Genomic DNA, 24,537 nt, shown 5'->3' on the forward strand with positions numbered 1-24,537 from the left:
CCCTATTCTAAAAATAGGGTAACACCTTAGATTAAGTACACATATATCCACTATTAGCCAGTTGCTTATTACTATGCATATTACTAGCATTTTGGCTATTTATTAGTACTTATAAAGCACGTATTAATGCCTTATTCTGCATGACCATACACTAGATCCCTTAATCCTTCCCCATACCTAAACATAACCACTACAACAACTACCTTACTTACTATCAATAAGCAATAATGAGGGGAAACCTCCTAGTTCATAGTGAATGAAATAGGTGACTGAACATCACAATGTGTTACTGAAATTGCCTTGTCCTGCAAATGTATGTGCTTTTATCAGCACGTGCAATCTGATAAAGGAAAAAAAAACACCTGGTAAAATTCTTTTGAGCTTCTTTGCGTTTAATAAAGTTCTATTATACTTTAAATAACTTGAGTCATGCACTTGTCCTGCAACTTACTGTGTGGCTTCTGTCATTCCACAAACACTTGTTTTGCAATATAAAAATGTTATGTGTCAAATCCGTATTGATGCTCACAGATCACAGAAGATGACGTGAGTTTACGCGTGAATGCTGATTTCCAGAATAGCTACCTAGGAGAACCTCTGGACGTGGAGTTCACACTCAACAGGTGCTCCTGGCTCGCTTGACATTCACAGTGCTGCCATTTCATGTTTAAAGATTCTTACACGAATACCCCTTTTTGTCCAGGTTGACCACGAGGAGGTGCCATTGCGCTTTGGAACAGATCAAACATTTTGGCGACAACAGTAAGAACTACATTGTGCTAATTACTATATCATATATTTGCAATGTCATATTGCTTTAAGGAATAGCTCTCAGTTGCAAATGGTTTCTTTCCCCTTTGGGCAAATTATAAAAGACTCTCAGAACCAAAATTGTTCTTGCATAAAAATGTGAGCAGAAGGTGTTGAGACTTGTTTTTAACAGCTAAAGTTCTTGACACAATGTCTAGAAAATGTTGCTGCTCTTATAAGAGAGAAAAAAAACACAGTCTTGGATTATTTTGTGTGACTAAACAGCACTAAATTAAATTAAATGTCTTTGCATTGAATCAGCCTCTGACAGTATCAGAATTTTGGGGTCGCAGTCCTGCAGTGTGACTACTGCTACAATGGCCAGGCTAATGAAGAACCAAATGGTTTGGTCTGTTGTGACCCAACTCCTAATTATTTATACAGTCTGACATAAAGTTTTGGATTTTATGATTTCACTGTGGTAATATTGTGCAAACAACCATTTTTTAAGGACAGTACAAGAGTGTGCATGAGCTGAGTTTCATTGTATTCTCCAGGCTTCATGTGTTCCAGAATATGCTTTACACTTTTTTTCTGTTAACCTGCACGTCCACATTGGTGCACAGACCAGTAAACCTATTAAATTGTGGTTGCTAAAAGATATAAATGGTAAAACTGTGGTCATATGTAGAAACGTAAGTTTCAATTATTTTTTTTTAAATTATGTGTATTTTGTCAGGAACTAATAACATACATTGGTTAAGTGCTGTAAAAGACAGGTTTTTAAAAAATCATGTTGGTTTTGTTCTGGATGAATCCAGTTCCTACTGTTGAACACGTAGAGATTTTTACCATTTAAGAACGGATTATAAAATGGATAAACATTTATGTTGTTTTGTATGGAGAAACAATAGTTTAGTTTTGGTGTTGCATTGTCTTGGTTTTTTTTTTTTAGTTTTGTTTCCCCGCACGCTCACACTGCAGCCGCCCCAGTGGAATGGAGAGTGGGGTCCACAGGAAGAGGATAAACATCTCCCAGAGGAGGTGAAAGTGAGCATTATTTATCATAGTTATGACAAGACCTAAACACACTTAGAGCTTAGAGTCCGTAATATATGATTATGTGTTTAATGTGTTTTTTGTTGTGAATTATGTTCTGATTATGTCAGGAGAATGGTGCAACCCAAACAATCAATGGCTCATCTTCACTGACTGCAGAGATGGTGTCTGTGGCCACACAAACTAAAACAGGTAACTCAAAAAATAAGCGGAATTATCTTTCATTTTCAGCACTTTAAACTGTTCAGCACTTTTAAACTCGATGTTCCTTATGTCACAAACTACCTTGTAACCAATCACGTTAACGAGCGGGTGGGTGTTAGCATATCATTAACTATGAGCTGAAGCAGGGGAGTCTCAAGAGAAGCCAGGTTATCCCAGTATATTTTTCTGTTGATATGAAAAATCATGTACATTTAGCAATATAGTGGGTGAATTATGTATATGATGTATATTACGATGTTACGATGAACTATATGTCCAATGTTGTTCAAAGCATTTCTAAGGATACTGATTTTTAGAAGGCAGCTGTCTGACTCTGAGATGGTGAATGGGAACATGGTTTGTGTAACATTAGCAACACATTATTAGCTGTTTGATAACATAGCCAAGCAAAAGGCTAATCATATTAATTACCGTTGTGTGTCCAACGTTGTAAAGAGCGATACATAAAACGCATTACCATTCTGCATTGACTTTGTAGATGAAACTGTATAATTCACTTTTCCACTTCTGAATCAGTTTCTGTTTCAACCATATATGGCTGAATTAAACCAGTATTTCCACTTGCCATTGTGCAGCGTTTAGTACAGTAAAGTTGACAGTGGATATCTCTGAGCTGGTGTGAGTGAGTGGAGGCGGGGCTAATTTGCATATTCATGGATCTGCAAGGCAAGTTTATTTATGTAGCACATTTCATACACAATGATTATTCAAAATGCTTTACATAAAAAGGAAACAAATACATACATAAAAATAACAACAAAAGCAGAGAATACCCCTATCTGGATGGAAAAGTCAGAGAGGTTCAGTCAGAATATTCAGAGGTTTTGAAATCGGCCATCACTAAATAAGTCGTTATTTTGTTTTTTTGGCACACCAGAAATATTCTCATCGCTTTATAATATTAATATTGAACCACTGTACTCACATGAACTGATTTAAATATGTTTTTAGTACCTTTATGGATCTTGAGAGAGGAAATGTCATTGCCTATGTAGGCCTCACGGAGCCATCGGATTTAAACAAAAATATCTTAATTTGTGTTCCGAAGATCAACGAAGTTCTTACGGGTGTAAAACGGCACGAGGGTGAGTAATTTTCATTTTTGGGTGAACTAACCCTTTAACGCACACAATACTGCACAAAATAAAGCGATCGCGAAGAAGTAAGATCTTTTCTCTCTGTCCCAAATGCTTACAACCTGGGCCAATATCAATTAACACAGTAAGGTGGATATATACTGCACCCCATCAGTTATATTTGGTGCTGTACTGCCACCTGTTGGCACATTTGTGTAACTTAGAGCAGAGATTAAGTCGTGATAAAGAGAAAACAACTTTTTTTTTACCTCGAGATCACAAGAAAATATTAAGTCGTTATCTCGAGAAAACAACTTTTGTTATCTTGAGATCACGAGAAAACAAGAAAGAAAAATAATTATAATCCATGGCCTCTTAGGGCTTCCATATTTATAAGCACTTCCCATACAAACTGAACAGATCAATTATCAGCACAATATGACTGAAGACTGATTGTTTAATTTTGCATGAGTGGCGCACTTATCACTGTATAGGCTAGTGGTAAGATTTGCGAGCCATTCTAATCGCAACTCTGATGATAAAATGTGTGACCCATTTGAATTGACCATATGCATGGTTACTTCCTGGTTTTCGATAAACCAGCTTGGACATTTCCGGTGAACTGTTAGCTGTCATTCTGTACATCATTGTCATTGATTGCAATGAAGACTTAAAGCTATTGGCAATGTTGGAATAAGAAACACTGTGTCTGTAATTGGACACTCTTGTGCAACGTTTTTCCAGCATGTCAAATGTTATTTTTAATGTAATAACCAAAAACATTATTTGTTCATACTTCTGAGATTGTCCCCATTTTGTAAAACCAAACGTTTCAAGAAATCCACCATTTCATAGAAAACACTTTTATTTAAATAATAATAATAATAATAATAATTACCTGCAAAGTTTCCTGTAATATTTTTTTTTTCACACGTTTCACACGTTTCATGAATAAACATAAAATCACTGTAAATTTAAATTTAGTCAAGGTTTAGCACTTTTTGTTGTGAAGTATGGAGTAGGAAAAGAGCGTATGGAGTAGGAAAAGTTATTGTTTTTCTCATGAAAAACAATAACTTCAAATTGTGAATGAATTACAAAGCGAGCACAGCGCTCTACCTTTATAATCAAAGAAACTGTCAGTCAGCGCAACACAAGCTCACTGATTTCAGCACACAGAAAACTCCCATTTTGTTCAATGAATCTAACTAAAGTGCGCAATTAATCTTTAATTTATCAAAATGAATTTTGCTGAGGAGCAACACTGAGGGTCGCGTCTTTTTTATGTTGTTTTACGTTTGAATAACTAAATTAATGCTAGGCCTGACTACTATTTAAGTGACTATATTCTGATTATAAACTTAAGGTTTGTGATTTCTGATTATAAAATAACATTTTTGATGCTGTTAAAGCTACCTCAGGACATTGAAAATACCGTCACACCAACAAGTGACATTTCACCGGAAGTTTTCCAACTGGCTTATGTTATTGCAGAAGTTCTTAAGAATGATCTGTGCATATGGTCAGTTTTATTGAGAATTAACCACTTTAAATGCTGTGGAGAAAGTCAAACATGATCTAAAACAGCCACATAAAGTAAAAAGACTGATGAAAAGAGGGGAAAACATCATCCTGCACCAACATGAATTAGAAGGCTTATTTAAACTTCTCATGACCATCTTTAATACACTTGATCACGTTTTATTGTATTTATTGTGGTAAATTTTGACTAACTTTTATAGAATTTATAATAGATAATCTCTTAAGGGAATGCATTTTTTCACTATAGATCTATACAACTGTGGCATGTTGTAGCTATAGTTTCTAAATGTGTAGGCTGCTATTTTTCATAACTATAGATTAAAAAGGAAAAAGTCAACATTGGCCTAAGCATGGTAATGAGGAGCCATCAATGGTCTTGTTTGTAATTATAGCCTTATTGTAACAAATGTTATAGTTAATCAAGAGCTTTAAAATCTGGACCTTCTTGAATTATTGACCAAACAATCAGTTTTCCCCATGTGTAAAATGTGTTCTGTTCTAATGATGACAGATATTAGGAAAAACCTGCCTTTCAGATACTCCAAGAGATGACATAGACTAAATTAGTTCACCCAAAAATGAAATTTCTGTCATTAATTACTCGCCCTCATGTCGTTCCACACCCATAAGACCTTTGTTCATCTTCAAAACACAAATTAAGATATTTTTGATTAAATCTGAAAGGTATATGACTCATCCATAGACAGCAATATAATAACCACTTTCAAGGTCCAGAAAGGTACTAAAGACATTGTTAAAAATGTCGAGGTGACTACAGTGGTTCAACCTTAATTTTATGAAGTGACAAGAATACTTTTTGTGAGCAAAAACAAAACAAAAATAACGACTTTATTCAACAATATCTTCTCTTCTGTGTCATTCTCATACACTGTTTGGCAATTTGACATTGACAATTTGAATAAAAGTTTTTTGTTTTTCATGCTGCTAAGAGGACCATTGGCCACTTGCATACGGCAACGTTTCAGTGTCAACAGTAGTCAACACACCTCTCTGTAATTATCAAGTGCTCCTGAAGATCTTAATTAGCTGATTCAGCTGTGTTTTATCAGGGTTGGAGCTGAACTTTGCAGGTAGGTAGATCTCCAGGAACAGGGTTGGGCACCCCGGTCAACAGCATTTAAATAATGCAAAATAAAGCAACTTTGTTTTTTAACGTATGCACACTCATTCACAGCCATTCAAAGTATATATTTGATTTTTGTTGGAAAATCATGATCTGTCTATGTATTCCGTGGGTCATGCTGAATCCATCACTACCAATTTTGCCGGAATATGTCGAGACACCTGTCCTCCATTTTGAAATTTCTTTTTTTTTTTTTTTTTTAAACACTTAACAGCACAAAATTTGATAGAGATCATAGTCAGCATGTCCTGAAGGTGCATGACAAGTTTGAAGACAGCGCTACTTATGCACAGTGCACTTCAGAAAGATGAGTGCTGTTTTTTTGTTTTTGTTTTTTTTTTTTTTTTTTTTTTTTGCCCTGTGCTACGTTAGCTTAGCATACTAATAAATTAGCATGCTTACCATTTGCCATTGTTTCTAATGTGTCTCTTGCTGCTTGCATCTATATTTCCTTCGGAATTTGTCATTTTGTGATTTCAGACATATCTATGCTATTTCAGATCTGACATTGTCTGCTAAACGCATCCCAAACCCTGGCCAGTTCTTCAACGTTCAGCTGAATTCTGCCCAGAGAGAGGCCATTAAACGGATTCTGAGTGGAGAATGTCGTCCCACGCCCTACGTTCTGTTTGGGCCTCCTGGCACAGGCAAAACCATTACACTCATAGAAGCTATTCTGCAGGTAGTCTTACGAGTTACCACAGTTTGTGCATGTGCCTGGAAATCTGCGAGGCAGAGCAAATTCTTTTAAAACAAATGCTATTAATAAATGTTTAAGTTTGCTTTAGTGGTCAGCCAATATTTGGCATAGACAGCCAGTACCTGAGTGCAGATGCACAGGATCTCCCATTCTTCGTCTTCATTAGCTTATTGTCTTTAACAGTTCTGTTATATAAAATTATTAGACTATTAAACAAAGAACTGGCTTCCATTAATTCTTAATAGAAACTATAATACTTTTTCATATACCTTTGGCATTAAGCAAGTATGCATTCATATTGCCAATCACTAGTTTGCTCAATTTGTCACTAAACAAGTATATTTCTCTTTATTATAACAATAATATAAAGCTGAGTCAGAATAAATACAGGGAACTTAAAATACAGGGTACTTAAAAAGAATCCAGCAGTCATTGCCTTTTTTAAGCCACAATTTACCGTTTATTAGAACGTATGACAGCCAAGATTAGATGTTCTGTTTTCTCACATCATAAAACAATAATGTACGTAAAAATGATGTGCATGAGTAGTTATTTGCGATGCAACTGCAGGTTGTCAAAAGACAAAGCCCACAACAATAAACAACCTACGTTTGTGAACTCTTAACTTTGTTGTTTGGCATGTTTTGTGGCAATAAATGGGTGGGGTTGATAAATAATCACAGAATTTCTAATCTCAGCACTGTTTGTGGTAAAATTTGTGTATTTTGTTTACAATTTTTCATGATTTTGTTTTGAAGTCAGATTCTACGTGTGCTAGTGAAGTCAAGTGCGTGATGCTGAGCAGCCATGTCTGTACCGTATTTGCAGGTGTATCACCGCATCCCCTGCAGTCGTCTGCTAGTGTGCACACCCTCAAACAGTGCCGCTGACCTCGTCTGCATGCGCCTGCACCAGAGTGGATACTTGCACACTGCCAGTCTGGCTCGTGTCAACGCCACCTGCAGGCCAGAAGAGGTGCTGTTGTGTCTATATCTGTAATTGCAGCCTGTTTTATTAATGTGGTTCTCTTTAGGGATGCGCCAATCCGATATTCAGTATCGGTATTGGCTCCGATACTGCCTTTTTTTGCCAGATATGATATCAGTCAGACGAGACCGATCCAAATCCGATATTGTGCGTATACTATTGTGTTATTGTTAAGCCCCACAAAAGGCACAAAAACATTATAAAAGCCATAAAGATTTCGTGCACTATATTCCAAGTGTTCTGAAGCCATTCCATAGTTTAATGTGAGATACAGATGAATACTATTTAAGTCGTTAAATTCTATTTCACGTAAATGCTTCCCTCCACTGCAGCTGTCAGTCATTCTCCATTCAGCATTCAAACTGCATGACGCGTTTGGTTACGACAGTCAACACGATGAAACTCTCCAAGATGATTCAATGTTCCTATTATTATACGTGATCTGTAGATAGAGGTCTATGGTTTTGCATAAAAGGACTTTTATCTTGCTGGAGTTTATAACTGTTTCTAAATCATGTTAATTTCTACTGGGTGTCTGTCTAATCACAACACTGGAGTACTGTAGAGAGCACTATGAATTGTTCTTCACACGTATCTGAAATGTAAAACTGTTAAAAGAAAAGGCTCGAACTTTTGCATCAGTATCTCTTCCCTTTGTGCTTTGAACTTTTTTTTATTTTTTTATTTTTTATAAATGTGCTGATATCAGATCGGTATCCGCTGATACTCAGAATTTTTGGTATCGGATCGGTTCTGAAAAAAAATGGTATCAGTGCATCCCTAGTTGTCTTGCTGTTCTCTCCCATCTGGTGATTTTACTTTTAAAGAAATCACTTTTTTTTTCCAGGACCTTCTGATCTTTACAGTTCCAGGGACCTGGGGTAGTAAAGCATTTTTAATTGTGATCATATTTTGTGCTTTACAGTCTATGCCAGAGGAGTTGCGTCAGTATGCAAGAGCTGGAGAAGATGTTCGACATGCCAGTTTTCATCGTATTGTTGTTTGCACTTGTTCCAGTGCTGGAATGTTCTACCAGATTGGTCTGCGGTAAGACACTGACGCTTAAGACTAGAGTTGTCAAAAGTACTGACTTCGGTACCAGGTTGGTACTGAAATTTTAAAAATGTGACGAATGAAGATCTTTTTAATGAAATCTGAGAGCTTTCTGTCCCTCCATTGACAGTCCACACAACTACCTCTTCCAAGCCCCATAAAGATAGTAAAGACATCATAAGTAATCCATGTGACTCCAGTGGACAACATGAGGGTGAGTAATTAATGACAGAATTTTCATTTTTGGGTGAACTAACCCTTTAAATGGATAGTTCACAAATGAGAATGCTGTCATCATTCACTCACCTTCACATTGTTCCAGATTTCTATAATTTTTTTAATCTTCTGTGAAACACAAAATAACTTATTTGAAGAAATTCAGGTTTGTGACAATTTATTTATTTATTTATTTTTTTTTTTTTTTTGTCCAAACAGTAAGAGAGTGGTGCAGGTATGACATCACTTTGTAGGCCAAAACGCGGAAACGAGTTAGCATTTTAGCACTTCCGCTTCCATCGCGCCAAAGTCAATAGGTTTTTCGAATGGGATTTTGGTTAAATGGCTGAAATAAGGTCTGTGATGAACACAAGCTCAAGACACTTTCACATTTTATTCCACAACTTAAAATACATCAGTATTACCCCACTCATGATTTAAGCTGTTCTGTGGCTTGAAAAAGGCGGTTGCTAACAAGTGTCTAAATGGGACAACAGAAGCAGTCGGGGAAATTTAACTTAATCATGCCAAACAGGTAAGCTCAGTCCGCTTTTACAGCCTCATTATGCTTATAATTGTGCACTTATAAACTAATCTAACTCAAACTTCCTGGGGAAATATTTTTATATAAAAACTGAAAGAGTTGTCGGAAGCTTAGCGGTGGTGACATTGAACTTGTGGGACTGTGGTGTAGTTCGTTTATAGCCTACCTTTAGCTTTTTACTTCTGGGAAGGCTTCAAAATTCATAAAGTTGTTCATCTGTGAAAATGATCTTGACGGACAAATCGTGTAAGTATCAAAAACTTTTGATTGCAGAGCTTGTTTTTTGAGATGATCCAAAAGCCTATGGAAAATTCCTATGGGATTTTGTCGAGGGATCCAGCGTGATGCTAACTGCTGATTGGCCTACAAAGTGACCTCATACCTGCATCACTCTATAGCCAATAGCTACGTTTACATGCACTCAAATTTGATTAATGGCTCAATTGTATTGAAAAGGTTTCAAGTAAATGCCTCCTATTGAGCTTGATCCCGATCTTATGATTGAAAGGGGTTGTATAAACCAGAAATAATCTGATTAAAACGATGATCAGGGCCGATTATATCCTGTCAATCAAAAGGGTGCGGAAAAACGTGTCAGACAAAAACTCATACATTTTTTTTTTTTTACTGTTAATTACATGTTTGTATAAATTTGCCATGAAGACAAGTGCTTATGAAAACTACCTTATGTGATACTTTTATACAAACATTTCAATTTTTATTTGAGTGTAATTATTATATCTGAAAATAAACAGCAGCTGAATATAATACCTTTGTTGTTAATTGTAACCTCTAATATTGTAGTGTACCAAATGAGAGGGTTCCCTGTATAGTTTGCAACATTATTTGGGAGATTATGGGAACATTATTTACAATTATTTGGGAACATTATATATATATATATATATATATTTTTTTTTTTTTTTTTTCCTTAAGAAAAACCAAACTATCGGCATCGGCCGATATCATTCTGAATAATCGGCTATCGGTAACGGCAGAGAAATTTAATATTGGTGCATCTCTAATGTAAATGCTTGAATCCAGCTACTTTCTCGATTCAATGACATTATAGCAGTGGCTTTCTCTGGTTCTTAATGTGGTGACTGACGCATGAATGTGCTGAAGTTTTGTTCAAATACATGTAATGCACATGTAAACAAAAATGTGAATTGGACTGCAAAATTTGGGGTTCATATAAAAGAACTTTCAGAATCCGAAATCAGATTGGATTATTTCAGATTGACAAAAATTAGTCCATGTTAACAGACCTAATGGGGTCCAAAAGTTTCAAGCTCCAAAAAATTACACAAAGATAGCATAAAAGTATTCATATGATTCCAGCTTTTTCTAAAGCACTGTGATCACTTTGTATACTGAGTGAAATATCAGGGTTATTCGCTCTCAAATTAATATGGCAACACATCAATAACATTAAAATAATGATGTGTTGCATATTTTGTGTGTACGTGTGTGTTTTTAGGGTTGGTCATTTTACCCATGTGTTTTTGGATGAGGCTGGTCAGGCCACTGAACCTGAAACTCTGATCCCACTGAGTTTGCTGTCTGAGACAAGTGGGCAGGTGAGACTTGACAATGTTTGTGTTGACCATTTGAAACTATATTGAGCTATATTCACTTGTTTATTAGCATATATCCTCTGACTTTTACCCATCTTTATTCAATAGATTGTGCTGGCTGGTGATCCAAAGCAACTGGGGCCAGTGGTGAAGTCGAGACTTGCTGCTGTGTTTGGACTAGGGGTTTCTCTTCTCGAGAGGCTGATGGGAACTCCGCTCTACAGCTGCAGCGAGAGAGGCTACAATCCCCTACTGGTCAGAAGACAATATCACAATTGATTACTGTTTGTTGGTGTGATATAAAGAAGTTAAATGCAGGTCAAGCTTTATTGACAGGATGTGTGACGTGCTCAGTTACCACAGAAAAATAATTTGGTCTACAGAAATTTGCTATAAATCCAAATGTCTGAAATGCATCAAATCATCTCGTTGTTTCAAAATTATAGTCATATGACTGAAAAAGTTAAATCCTGTCTGAAAAGTTAAATCTGGTCTTAAAGCTCATGACAACAAAACTTTCGCATGACACACACACAAGGTTGCCTTAAAGGAACGTTAAACAATTATCCGTAAAGCACTTTTTAAGAGAGCAAGAATCTGCTCGCAGAAATTACATTTGTAATTCGTAACCTTGAGAAGTTGTCGCGCATGGAAATGACAGTGTTTTGACAACAGAGGCACGTTTCAGAAAGGGGTTAAGTGAAAACTCTGAGTATGTTAACCCTGAAATAAGGGAAACTCTGGGTTTTCTGTTTCAGAATGGGAAAAGTGTCAGTTACCATGGTAACTGTTACCAATTATTTGCTCGGTACCATTTTTAAATGGTAGCTTTCTATATAACATCGAGGATGCACATTAGTAAGGCTGCTATATGAGCGGTAAGGAAAGTGTGCCTCACTCTCACACTCTCACACCTTCCAGTGTGGTTGGATGCATTGACTTGCATATTCCCATCATTGCACCTTCCGAAAATGGAAACAGGTTACTCTATGGAATGGGAGGATGCCAGATGGAAGGGTAGTACGTGACATATGCTGTAACCACCACCACAGCTGTTAAGTGAACACAAATTATTCACAATTTATTTAATCTTTATTTTCTACAAACACAAAAGCAACTGTTATTCTTTTTCTTGTTGGATTTTAATATTCTTCCAGTACTTGGTATTGTGGCCATCTCCTCTTCATCTGTCTGTGGTGGTGCAGAGAATATTTAATCATGTGAAAAGAGTATTAGGGTGTGTTCACACTTGGCATGTTTGGTTCGATTAAAACAAACCCTGGTACGATTGCTCTGTTAGTGCAGTTCATTTGAACATGTGTGAACGCTGCCATCCGAACCCTAGTGCGCATCAAACAAGCGGACCGAGACTGCTGAAAAGATGGGTCTCGATCCGCTTCCAAACGAGCTCTGGTGCGGTTCGAATGATATATGAACGCAACACGGACCAAAGACACGTAAACGAACCAAAAACAGGAAGATGAGACCCTAAAAAAGACAGAATCCTCACACATATCGGTTTTCTCTCGTCGTAGTCGCGAGTTTGCCCATCACAGGCATCACAGGCATAAATTGTGGATAATTTGTGTTCACTTAACAGCTATGGTGGTGGTTAGAGCATATGTCACGTACTACCCTTCCATCTGGCATCCTCCCATTCCATAGAGTAACCTGTTTCCATTTTCGGAAGGTGCAATGATGGGAATATGCGTGTCAATGCATCCAACCACACTGGAAATCCTAAAGGAAATTCTAATTATTAGGTTACTTCCAGAGGTCACAGGAAGATGTTATCAAGTGAACGTCATTTATCAGATTAGCCTCATTTAAACCGATTTCTACACCACTGCTGCGTCTCCACGCAGCAGATCGTTTGTGTGTGTGACGGATGGATTCCCACCGCTGTTTTGACTCCTTTACACATTTTATAAGCTCTTCACAAGTTCCCAGCTGGCCAAAATACCATCATATGCAGGCTACGCACACAAAACGAGCGCATTTACCTCAGCACGCAGCATTGTTTTGGATGTTCGGTAAGTTCTGTCTCAAAATAGGCAGTTCGTCATAAAATCCGACCAATCAGGTTGTGAATGTATCCCTACGCCTTTAGGTTCGGTGTCTTTTGGTTCGGTGATAAAATTGCAAATCTGAACGCTAATCGGACCAGGACTAAATTTTTTTTTCTTTTTTTTTCTTTTTTGGTCAGGACCAAATTAACCAAACGAACCGATCTACAAGTGTGAACGCACCTTTAGACTATGTCGAAAAACTGCTGCACATTGAAATAGACAAAATGATATTTATTTAATGTCAAATGTTTGTAAAGTCATGTAGCCAACACCCATGAACTTTTTATGCTTAAAGCTTTACCTGATTGAATAATATTTTTGTTTTTTGTTTTTTATGTACTTAATTTTTAGCTGCTGCCACATTCTTATTTATTTATTTATGGGATACCATGACAATGAATATTAGTTCAATAACTTGCTGTTCTGACAGTTTTCACCTCTGGTATTATAACAGTGATTACGAATTAAACTTACGTATTGACTCCGAAGTATGAGGATGTTTTTTATCGGGTGTTGTTGCCATGGTGAATCATTATTTCGGAGCTCCATTGATCATGGCTTTTTTATAGTCGTGGTGCAAACGCTTACCTCAGAGTCAACCCTACTCAGAGTTGATTGAACTAACTAAATTCAGCTGTTCTAAAACTGAAAACTCAGTTTCCCATCTCAGGGTAAGTCAACTCTGAGTTCAAGTTTTAACTTAGAGTTGGTTGAACCTCCTTATTGAAACAGGCCCCTGATCCAGTAATGCACTGTTTTTGTTAGTTCGTGTAAAATGTGTGTAATTTCTCTGCTGCAAATGCAACCAAATGGAATTGCAAAAGTAATGTCACTTTTTCAAACGAGTTTTCCTGTCATTCCCCCCATCTGCCGTATGAGCAAAGAAGAAAATGTGCATCAAAAATGCAAGATGTTCAAAGTGAACCACACTGAATCGTCTGGGCTTGGGGGGAATAAGCCTACAAATGGCTTACATATAGATGCCTCTGCATGTTAAGCTGAGATATAAGAAGGTAACGTTGGAAAAAAAAAAACATCACCTTTAAGAAAAATACAAACTGGCTACGTTTACATGCACCAATTTTCGTCAATCCGAATGAATTGAATCCGATTGCAGATCTGTTTACATGTACTCTAAACATTGTAATCTGATTCAAATATCCGTTTATATGTGTTTTATATACATTCCAATTAAAACTTTTGCGCACACGCTCTGCGTGTGTGACGTCATATCAGTCACACTTGCGGTAACCCGGGTTGCGTCAACAGACGATGATCATGTATCGACGATAGCCAGAGATATTGTCAAAAGCATCAAATCTTGACAATATTAAGAGGATTTGGTATTTCCAATTAATGTAGGCCTGTTACATTCTTCTAGTCTATAATTTTAACTGGTTCGGCTTCTTTTATTATTAAATTAATATTATACCTGCTGTGAGGATAATAAAAGATTAGGCTATTAGCTAGCTTTGAAAATGTTTTAAACATTTTTTTATTTTTTTATTTTTTAGGTCTATTATGCAATGAATTATAGGCCTATAATTAAAATTATTAAGAGTGTAGGCTATAATATTTCCTAACACCGCAGTCATCAATGAAAATTAAGCACAGCGTCAGACAGCTCCGTCACTTTTTACTTTCAATTTCTGTAGTGAATACTGACCGAGGTTGAGACTTTTTCACCGGCATAACTCTTGCGCAAAGTTTGCACGTTGCATCTTGTGTGATATCCATTGGCTTGTTTAAAATGGAAAGTTTCCAATATTATGATGAAGGGATACAGCTACGCCACTGCCTGTTATCAAACATCTTTACAACTAAAGACATGAACGTGAACTTGCGCACTGCGCATGTGCCCCAGAGACTTCTGAATACGATTGAGAAAGTAGTCGGATTCAAGCGTTTACATGGTCATTTTTTGCTGTTGGATCGGATTAGAAAAGGAATAAACCACCCCTTCCAATCAAATCGAAATTTTATTCGGATCGAGCTCAATCAGTTCAATAAGGTGTTTACATGAACGCTTTTCAATCCGATTGAGCCGTCAATCCGATTACAAATGGATTATTTGGGTGCATGTAAACGTAGCCACTGAGGCATATAAATGGTCCATACTCTAGACTAATTTCCGTATTGAAATAAGCACTCCTCGGTATCATCCAGCAGCTCCATCAAGAACCTTTATTGACGCATCATGATTTGAAGTTAAATCAACAACAACATTTAAGGCTAGAGTCATAGTGTATTTGCACATTAAAATGGTTCATATTTCCTTAAATAGCTAAATTAACTTCATTGAAGGATACCCACTCCACTAAAACCTGGAAACCCCAATTGAGTAATACTACAAGAATGGATAAAACAATAAATGAGTGGCTCTGTTCAGATCCTGTGATATGGAACCACTTCTCAGGCTCTCCATCACAAAACCTCTCCTTTGTTGAATATAGTTCCTTGTTGTTTTGTAGGTGACTAAGCTGGTCTATAACTACCGATCCCATGAGGCTTTGCTGGAGTTGCCATCACGACTCTTTTATGCGGGCGAGCTGTGTGTGCGCTCTCAGAGAGCTGTAGTGGATGCTCTCTGCCACTGGAACAGACTTCCAACTAAGGGCTTTCCCTTTATTTTTCATGGAGTTCGGGTAAGTAAAGACTCAAATCTCACTTCTCAGGCCCTGCATGTGCTTTTGTCTGCTGTACATGTCGATTTGTGTTTTGAAGGGGACTGAGATGAGAGAGGGCAGTAATCCATCATGGTTTAATCCTGCTGAGGCAGTGCAAGTCATGATGTACTGTTGCCAGCTAGCAAAGAGACTCTATAACCCCATACCAGCTACAGACATTGGAGTCATTGCCCCCTATAAAAAGCAGGTGAGTCTCTGTACAGCAGATGCACAATTTTCTCACCACATCTGGAAACGATTTCGGACACTCTCTCTTTACTGTTTTGATTGTGATATCTATGCAATGTATTATTATTTGCAACCACCTCCTCCTTGTTTTATGAGATTTGAAATGCGCAGCCCCTATAATTGCACTGTAACAAGGACACATTAAAACAACTTGCAAATGTGTTATTGAATTTTTTTTTTTTTTTTTTTTTTTTTTTTAAGGAGCTATAGTAAGTGCATTGGTTTAAGGTTGTAGAGTGGTTAAATGTTTGTGTGTTTAGCTGCTGCTTGAAAATTGTGATGGTTCCAGCAGTTTAGGTGGAGGTTGGCAGCTAATTTCACTAGAGAGGAGCAGAGAGGGTGAAGGTTCTGGAAAGCGACGTAATGCTTGTTTGAGAAGGAACAGGGAGTCGTTTTTTCGGTGACTGTAACTGGCAGGAGAGAGCATACAGTTGTAGGAGTGTTTTGAAGTGCAAAGCTACACAAACAGGCTGTTGGTGAAATATGGGTGGTAAAGCTCAACTGGTCATCAAAAACAACCCCCAGGTTGGTATTGGTGTTGTAGACTCCATTTGAACAGTGATGTTGTGGTCATCTGATGGGTTTGCAGGGATTACAGGGAGCTCCGTCTTTGCAAGGTTGAATTGGAGACTACGCTTCTTAATCCTAGCAGAGATGTCTGAATGGCAGGCAGATGTACAAGTTGAGACTGTGGGATCATCACGTTGAAATGACAGATGATGGAGCTAAGCCTTTATGATTGTTCCCAGTGTAAATGAAGAAAAGAAGAGGACCAAGCACTGAACCTTGTGGCACCCCAGTGATTAGCTGATTTGACTCAGACACTTCTCCTCTCCATGAAACCCTGAAAGATCTGCCTGTAAAGTTAAACTGAAGCCACCAAAGTACCTTACCTTTGATGCCCAAGTCAGAATAGGTGGGCGGGAGGATTTGGTAGTTTACGGTGTCAAAGCCTGCAGACAGGTCCAGTAGAATAAGGACAGATGGTTTGGGGATGGATTTGCTCATTGTTAACCCTGCATTGCATCATTTCACATAGTTTCACACCGCACAAATCTTGGCAGTGTTAAAATGTTACGCTAGATGCTTAGCAACTGACAGTCAATCACATGACTCATATTCACTTGCTTTGGACAGTCAAGTGAAACACTGTGTGTTGTATATAAACAGTTATTTAGTTAACAGTTTGCATGCTGTGTACATCCAGTCAATGACAGACACAGCAAATATGCAAATAAGAATGTTAACCAGGGTTTTGGAATATACAGTGTGATGTCAGATTATGAATTCCCAGGATTAACGTGAAACACAGATTTACGTGAGTCCCAGGATCACCCAGATTTCATGTGTAAAAAGCTGTTGTGTGTGTTGTCAGGTGGAGAAGATCCGTGTGCTGCTCCACAGGGTGGGTCTGGGAGAAGTGAAGGTGGGCTCAGTGGAGGAGTTTCAGGGTCAGGAGTACCTCATCATGATCCTGTCAACGGTAACTGAAGTGATTTCTAGGCGGGTACTTTGGAAATAAATAAGTGAACTGTGGAAAAGTTCTGAATCCAGAGACCTATTTTAACTAATTTGGGAGTAACTGAGGCCATTTTTATTTTATAGAGGAAATTGCATTTTACCTTTTATATAGCCCTTTATAAAAGTACTATATACAGTGAATATAAAACTGTATTAAATATTTAATATATTATAAAAATTCTACATACCTCTGTTAAAACAGCTGGTTTTTGTGATGTAAAAAAAATTAAACCAGATAAATCATATCAGATTGCAGTTATTCCAAGTTTTTTTCCTCTGAATTGTCACTTTGGGTTTCAGTGACATTGTATAGGTTGTAATTATTACATTGAATGTGCAAATGTTCTGATATGATTACATCACACTAAACAAACAGCTTTTGTAACAGTGGTGTGTAGATATATCCACAGTAACATGTAATGCCATTTTTAACAACAGAGACTGACAAACAAAAACAAAGTAAAACAAGAACCATAATAAAGATTTTTTTTTTTTATATATATAAATGATGCACTTTACTGCTCAGGGTTTGCACTCAAACTAAGAGCCATCCTAATAAATCAGGTGAAACTGATAAAACATCTAATGTATTACAATGTTTTGAAGAAATGTTTGAAGTGGTCCATTAAATGAATTAACATAGGTATAAGTGATAGGTGTTCAGATTCATCTTTCCTCTCAGATGAATAAACATATTTGTTTAAAACTGTAGGTCCGGTCTAATGAGTCCTTGCTGAATGAAGAACTGCAAAGCCTGCTGGGATTTCTCTCCAACCCAAAGCGTTTCAATGTTGCCATTACACGAGCCAAAGCTCTCCTCATTGTTATCGGAAACCCACACATTTTAATCAAGGTGAGATTTAAAGACCTGTTTAGTGACAGTAACTGAATGTCATTTGTGGATATGCAAAATGAATCCAATGAGGGCCACAACACTCTATAAACTTTCTCTGTGAACTCAGTATTGATCCTGAGCAGTAGACCAGGGGTGCCATGAACAGTTGTGAAGGAATCATGATGACTTTAGTTTCTTTTAACCAGAAAATTTTTAAGAAAATTAAATAATTTATATTAATTTCTGTTATACAATGATTCATTGTTTTTTTTTTTTTTGTTTTTTTTTATAAAGAAATATCAAACATATAAAAGCGCAACAAGCTTCTAAACACATAAGCAGAATAACACTTTTAACTAGTCTTACATTCACTATCTAGACAAATCATCATTTACATGGATGGAAGGGCAAAAAAAGAACATTGTAATATATCTAGCAGGGTAAAGGAGATTGATTCTTGTCCTAAACCTCTCAGCCATAAAAACAAAACGACTCCCAGTCAATCGCATACATGTTCTTCTTAGTGTTGTTAATGTCCTGCATGCCATATTTTGAAGATACAGCAGAGCAAGTTCACTTGTGATAATTTATCAATTTTAATTTTATTTTACTACACTATTAATGCTTTAAATGTGTTTGTGTAATTAAAAAAACAACTTAAGAAATAATTCTGAATTGTTGATGATGGGCCCATTTGCTTGGCATACTCTGCACCCTGTTTCATTTGTGCCTTCTCGTTGTATTTGTCTTAATCTGTGTGTATGTCTATGCATATATTATTACAGGACCCATGTTTCAGTGCTTTGCTGCAGTACTCGTATGATAACCGAGCGTTCCTTGGGTGTGACCCTCCAGTGAGTCTACAGGCCTCTTCAAGGTTTGATTATTTGTTTTTGTCACATTCAAGTCATGTCTTTCTGTTTTTGTATGTCAGGAATACATGGTTTCATCACTTAATGCTGTTAATGTTTTTACAGGATTCTCTCTGAAGAAACCTAGAAATCACTTTGGCCAGAACTTGTACCAGCAGAGTGTTGTGATAATTATTCCATGATTGTTTTGTGTTAAATAAATAATGGAAATGTCATCTAGCCACTTTTTGCTTAACATCTAAATACCTCACTGAAAGACCAGACTAGGTCTGCATTATCGGAAGAATAGAAATATGTTTTACTAGTTCCCAGGAAAAATATTTCTTACAGTAGTTCCCAGGATTTGTTTGTCGTACCTCTGGCTGAATGGGGCAGTATTGAGGCACTGCACTTTGAGAACCAGTGTTTTTTCTGTTATGTTCCTTGAAACGTGTTTATTAAAATAATTTCATCAAGCATTCTCATTTTAAGTGTTCTTGCCACTGGGTTCCATCTGTTCCATACTTCCACAAGGTGAAGTTTTTACATTGAGATGATCTTGTATTTAGTTGTCTGACAGACTGTATTAGTGGTCTTAACATTATCATGACTCAAGATTATTAGAACTAATTACATCCGTCTGACCAACATCTAAAGAAACCAATAACTGTCAACTTTAATATGATGTGCAGGTATGGTATATATTGCATACTGTAATTCATCACAAAGCTGAATCCACAGATGTGCTCAAGGTTGTCAGAGATTTGATGGCACTAACTTGTAAAACATTTTCCAATTTAACGACCAGATCTTTAATTAGATGTGCTAATTGCGGTGGCCCTGTACCTCGTAAACATGTCTTTTTCATCAAATGTAGTACCTACTCAGAGAGTATGTAATTTAGTAGCTTAAGAATAAAAAGTGACAGAAGCCAGAGCCATTTCCTAGTTTAGAAAAAGAAGAGAAAAAAGCATAATGCTTCTGTACATTGGGAAAGAGACGTGGCCTTTTTTTCTTTTCTTTTTTTTTTTTTTTTCCCTTATAAATGTCAATGGAGGAGAGTCTTAAGTACACTGAATAAACTGCTTTTGTGAGTTTGTGAGCAAACAACTGATCACTTATTGAATTAGCTGGATGCAGATCTAATGCTTGTGCAAGGTTGGACCTTTCAAAGTGCCTGGATTTTAAATGACCTTTATTTAGCCTCTGAAATCATAATAGGCTTCTATGTGTGTTCCCAGGCATCCCATAAGGCCCCAAAAAAATCATAATTGCTATGTTGCTTTTAATAAAACCTTTGTATAAGCGGTCAGCAACTTAAACATTGGCAATCAATAAATATTTACCTATTAACACTTTCAGACCCCGCATTAATTCCTGTAGACACAATTTTTCTATAGCTTTTTATGGTTTTTGTCATGTGATACCACACAAAATTCAAAAGATTATTAGACTGGATACTGTGCTTTTTTTGACCATTAAAATTTTCAATTGAAATCAACTATGGTGGCCTGTGACACAGGTAGACAAATAGGGTATAACTTGAATGAGTTATACTAGGAAAAAAAGGAGTATTATACATGGAATTTTTAAGGATTACGTGGAATATACATGGAATATTTAAGGATTATCATCTGGCTATTTTTACAGTAAAAATAAATCATAATTTAATAATGGTCATAATGTAAGCCTGAAAGGGTTCATTCCATAATAACTTATTCCAATTTATTCAAATGTTTAATTTATCAGTGATTTTGCAAGGAATTACTTGCGTTGTATTTTTTGTTCACCCATGCCACACATACAAATTTTCATGGACGAAAGATCTTATGGACCCGCATGAGAAAACAATATTTACTGATATTCACGACAACATCAATTAATTTCTTAGTTATAATTGAAGTCTAACAAGACCAGTGAGCCTGAATATAGAACATTTTACAAAGCTAAAGCCAATAAAAATAGCAACACCTATTAAGTCAAAGCTATTTTCTTATAGATATCTGAATAGCCTTCGGATGTGTCAGAAGTGTCTATTAAATCAAAGATTAATTGCTTATCTAAACTGTCAAAATTATCTTTTTAAATGCAAACATGAGAGATCTGGAGTGGGATTTGTACCATTTAAGCTATCCTGTAATCCAAACAAGCCCACTGTGCTTTTTATTGTCAAAGCTTCATATTTTATTGAATAAACTTAATTTTTTAAATAATTGTATTTGCGTAATTTTTGGTTCATCAACTTAAAGAACTTAAGATCAAAATGCAAATATGGAATATAGTTTTTAGGTTGGACATTTTCCAGCATCCGTTCAACAAGAGTTAAACATGATTGGTAAGCGTAAACTCTTCATCTAGAATAGACAAAGGTGATTTTTTTTTTTTTTTTTTTGGTTCAGACATACAATATGGAAGGCTTAGTCTAAAAGAGAAAGTGTAGCTATAACAAGCAATGTGGAATGAGAAAATGTCACGTGTATGAATGACCTGTTCTAGGTGATAGTGATGAAGATGATGTTTACTTGTGTTTTACAGGTGTGGTGGTGGATTTATATTTATATATATATATATATATATATATATATATATATATAATTTGTGTGTCTGCAAATGTTTGATGTGGTAGGGTCTGTGTTAACTTGAGATCTGTAATAACATTTTCTGGGATCAAATCTGATGTCATTCAATGATCATTACCTTTCCCAGCTGATGGTCATAACTATGGTAGATCACTTGGGAATGTAACATATTTATGCATTTCACATGTTTATAGTCAAAACTGCTTGTGGAGTCACATTTATTTATATAGCACTTTATACAATACAGGTTGCTTCTGAACAGCTTTACAGTAATAAACAGGAAAAAAACAGCATCAAATCAAACCATATTATCAAATCATCAATGTTGCAAAATTATTCAATAAGGAAACAAAAAATCCACTTCAAATGACTAAAAAGCACCTCTAGAGAAGAAAATGTAGCATTATTCAGCTCAATTCAAATCAATTACTACTGTGTTTTCATTCGATAGTTATTTCGATGAAATAGTGTGAACTTTTAAGTCAACGGCGCTCGGTTACGCAATTACCATGCTCAGGCAAGCATCTTTTTATTCGGGATTTTCAGTAATAGTAAATCATGGTCTGTTAAAAGATCTCATTACAAGTATACCTCAGTTCTCCACACACCACTTCTCAACAGCTATGATTAACTAAACTGAACGCTTAAACTAACACAGAGAAAGATATAATATTTAACAAGTGCCCTCTTGTACAATGAATGTATTTACAATTAATATGATTTACAACTTCTAGTCCCAACATAAAAGCATTGGTAATAGTTTTCCGAATTAATATTTTGATATATTATTTTTTTATATATATATAATTTGACTTCAGTTGTCCTTCAGTTGTCATGGAACAAACAATCTTTGTGACTACAGGTCATTTTAATAAACTTGCCTCTTAGATAAAACTGCTCTTTATATTTCTCAATATTTTCTTAAATCTGCTGGACCTAAAAAAGAAAGCATTTTGCCATCACTAATTTAAACAATGCTGCATTCCCATACCCAAAACACACACACACAAACTTTTAGACAGTATAGTTTATGGTTCTTTTAAACTCACTAAGGCATCTTTCCACGGAGGGATCATGCTCAAGATTTCTCCTTTGCATGCCATCTCAGGTGTCTTTTTAAGTGTGCCGACAAGATAAATCTCTGACCACAATGATCACATTTAAAGGGCATCGTTCCAGCATGATAGAGCACAGGAGTTTTAAAATTGCACACTTGCGCAAGTTTCTTATCGCTGTGAGGACTTCGATTTGATTTTTCACCAGTATGAATCTTCATGTGACTTGTTAGGTTTCCTTGATGTCTGAAATTATTCCCACACTGATGGCATGTGAAAGGCCTCTCTCCAAAATGAACTATTATGTGTTTCTTCAGGTCTCCCTTGCGTGTGAAGCTCTTCTCACACTGAGAGCATGTGAAAGGCTTGTCTCCATTGTGAATTAACAAGTGATTCTGAAGGTTGATTTTTTGCGTGTAACTCTTTCCACACTGAAGGCATGTGTACGGCCTCTCACTGTGGATTGTCATGTGATCCTTTAGGTCTTCTTTACATTTGTAACTCTTTCCACAATGTGGGCATCCAAATGATTTTTTGGCCCCTGGACTTTTTGTCAAGTCGTTTTCCATTTGTGAATTTTCTCCCGTTGAGAAGCTATGAGGCTCCTGATACTGATTTTTCTCCACTTCATTCTGATCTTGACTTTCCTCTTCCACTTCAAGCAGGTCTAAAATGAACAGAGTGGTAATAATCAATTCAAGAACAACAATGGTAAAAGATTATGTATAAATGAACCATTTGGACTGCAGATAAAAATATTGATTGCTTGAGTATGACCATTTATGTGATAAAAGTAACTTCTGTCATTTGCATCAAACGATGGTAAACAAACACACACAACATCACGATCATTTATTTTTTTCTGTTGAAGAATGGACACCAACCACTTTGTTCCTCAGTTTCTTCTTCTTTCACTCTGAATGGTTCTAGATCTGTCAGATCCACAATCTCCACTTTAATATACTCCATCGTTAGGCAGATCTCGATCGATAAACCTCTGGCTTTTCCTGCTTGTTTGGAAACGGGTCAGCGATTACAATCGAGATGAGGATTATGATCAAATCGAAAGAAAATTAAAGGCTAAATAGATTATTCTGTTACAGGTGCTCTACTCAGGAATATAAAACTCAGAAATTAAGATTTCTGATAAAAGACGCTATCGACACGTCACATGAATGCATTGTAATTACAATCAATAACAACCAACATTAATTTTAACCTTACTGCAACAAAACGGTTTTAGTAACATTACCAAGTTGTTGGAGCAAAAAGCGTAAAGAACTTTGAACGTTTTGTATCGTTTTATACAGCTGAAAACACAAACCTTTTATTCAGCGGACATTAGAGAAGCGCAGGGCGCAGGGTTATGACGTCACACGAAGACCCAGCCGTTCAGAGTATCAAAATAAAAGTCTCTGGTCTTTAATTTAGAAGCATAACTTCTCCACACATAGTTATATCATTTGTCACAGCAAGGATATGCTGTACAAAAATAAATACATTTATTATGATAGTTATTGGGCAAAGAATGATGGTTTAAGAATAAAGAATTTTTAAGAATAAAGAATTTGTATTTTATTATGGAATGTCAGCAAGAGAATAACATGCTGTCGCTTTTGGAGCCATTAGTGATAGCGAAACACTAGCTGCGTTCCATTCGACAGGGTCCCTAAGCAGTGTTCACTGCTTCCTACTCCCTGAGCACGAGATATCAGTTGAAGTGGACTTTGCTGACACTAGGCTCGTTTGAGATGCGCTTCGCCTTGCCTGAAATGTGGCGACAGTAGGCGGCTGCAGTGAGGGGAGGAATGAAAAAAGTAAAGGCAAGACAGGACAAGT

The 24,537-nt window shown here is 36.5% G+C and overlaps 1 protein-coding gene and 1 long non-coding RNA gene across 4 annotated transcripts in view; one reads left to right on the plus strand and one right to left on the minus strand.

Annotated features, from left to right (window-relative positions):
- Positions 1 to 19,543, plus strand: part of mov10l1 (Mov10 like RISC complex RNA helicase 1) — a 41,906-nt gene extending 22,363 nt beyond the window's left edge. Inside the window, exons 13-27 of one of the 2 annotated variants that reach the window (XM_051876287.1) lie at positions 532 to 623; positions 704 to 762; positions 1,706 to 1,794; positions 1,920 to 2,001; positions 6,297 to 6,478; positions 7,325 to 7,471; positions 8,409 to 8,530; positions 10,777 to 10,876; positions 10,982 to 11,128; positions 15,414 to 15,587; positions 15,667 to 15,816; positions 17,233 to 17,340; positions 18,091 to 18,231; positions 18,999 to 19,090; positions 19,191 to 19,543. In XM_051876287.1, coding sequence (XP_051732247.1) covers positions 532 to 623; positions 704 to 762; positions 1,706 to 1,794; positions 1,920 to 2,001; positions 6,297 to 6,478; positions 7,325 to 7,471; positions 8,409 to 8,530; positions 10,777 to 10,876; positions 10,982 to 11,128; positions 15,414 to 15,587; positions 15,667 to 15,816; positions 17,233 to 17,340; positions 18,091 to 18,231; positions 18,999 to 19,090; positions 19,191 to 19,212 — 1,707 coding nt within the window. In that variant the 3' untranslated portion in view covers positions 19,213 to 19,543. Of the gene's footprint in view, positions 1 to 531; positions 624 to 703; positions 763 to 1,705; positions 1,801 to 1,919; positions 2,002 to 6,296; positions 6,479 to 7,324; positions 7,472 to 8,408; positions 8,531 to 10,776; positions 10,877 to 10,981; positions 11,129 to 15,413; positions 15,588 to 15,666; positions 15,817 to 17,232; positions 17,341 to 18,090; positions 18,232 to 18,998; positions 19,091 to 19,190 lie in introns of both variants that reach the window. The other variant, XM_051876277.1, reaches the window with a different exon arrangement.
- A 2,301-nt stretch (positions 19,544 to 21,844) lies between these two features.
- LOC127503308 (uncharacterized) lies at positions 21,845 to 24,109 on the minus strand. Of its 2 annotated transcripts, none has more exons than XR_007927064.1 (3): positions 24,023 to 24,109; positions 23,583 to 23,705; positions 21,845 to 23,365 (listed from the first exon to the last, which is right to left on the minus strand). It is a non-coding gene; the product is annotated as an uncharacterized LOC127503308 (long non-coding RNA). The 2 variants fall into 2 exon arrangements; XR_007927065.1 differs by having other exon boundaries at positions 23,583 to 23,708; positions 24,023 to 24,085.
- Positions 24,110 to 24,537: the final 428 nt, after the last annotated feature.

Source organism: Ctenopharyngodon idella, chromosome 2 (assembly GCF_019924925.1).
Source record: "Ctenopharyngodon idella isolate HZGC_01 chromosome 2, HZGC01, whole genome shotgun sequence".
NCBI classification, from domain to species: domain Eukaryota; kingdom Metazoa; phylum Chordata; class Actinopteri; order Cypriniformes; family Xenocyprididae; genus Ctenopharyngodon; species Ctenopharyngodon idella.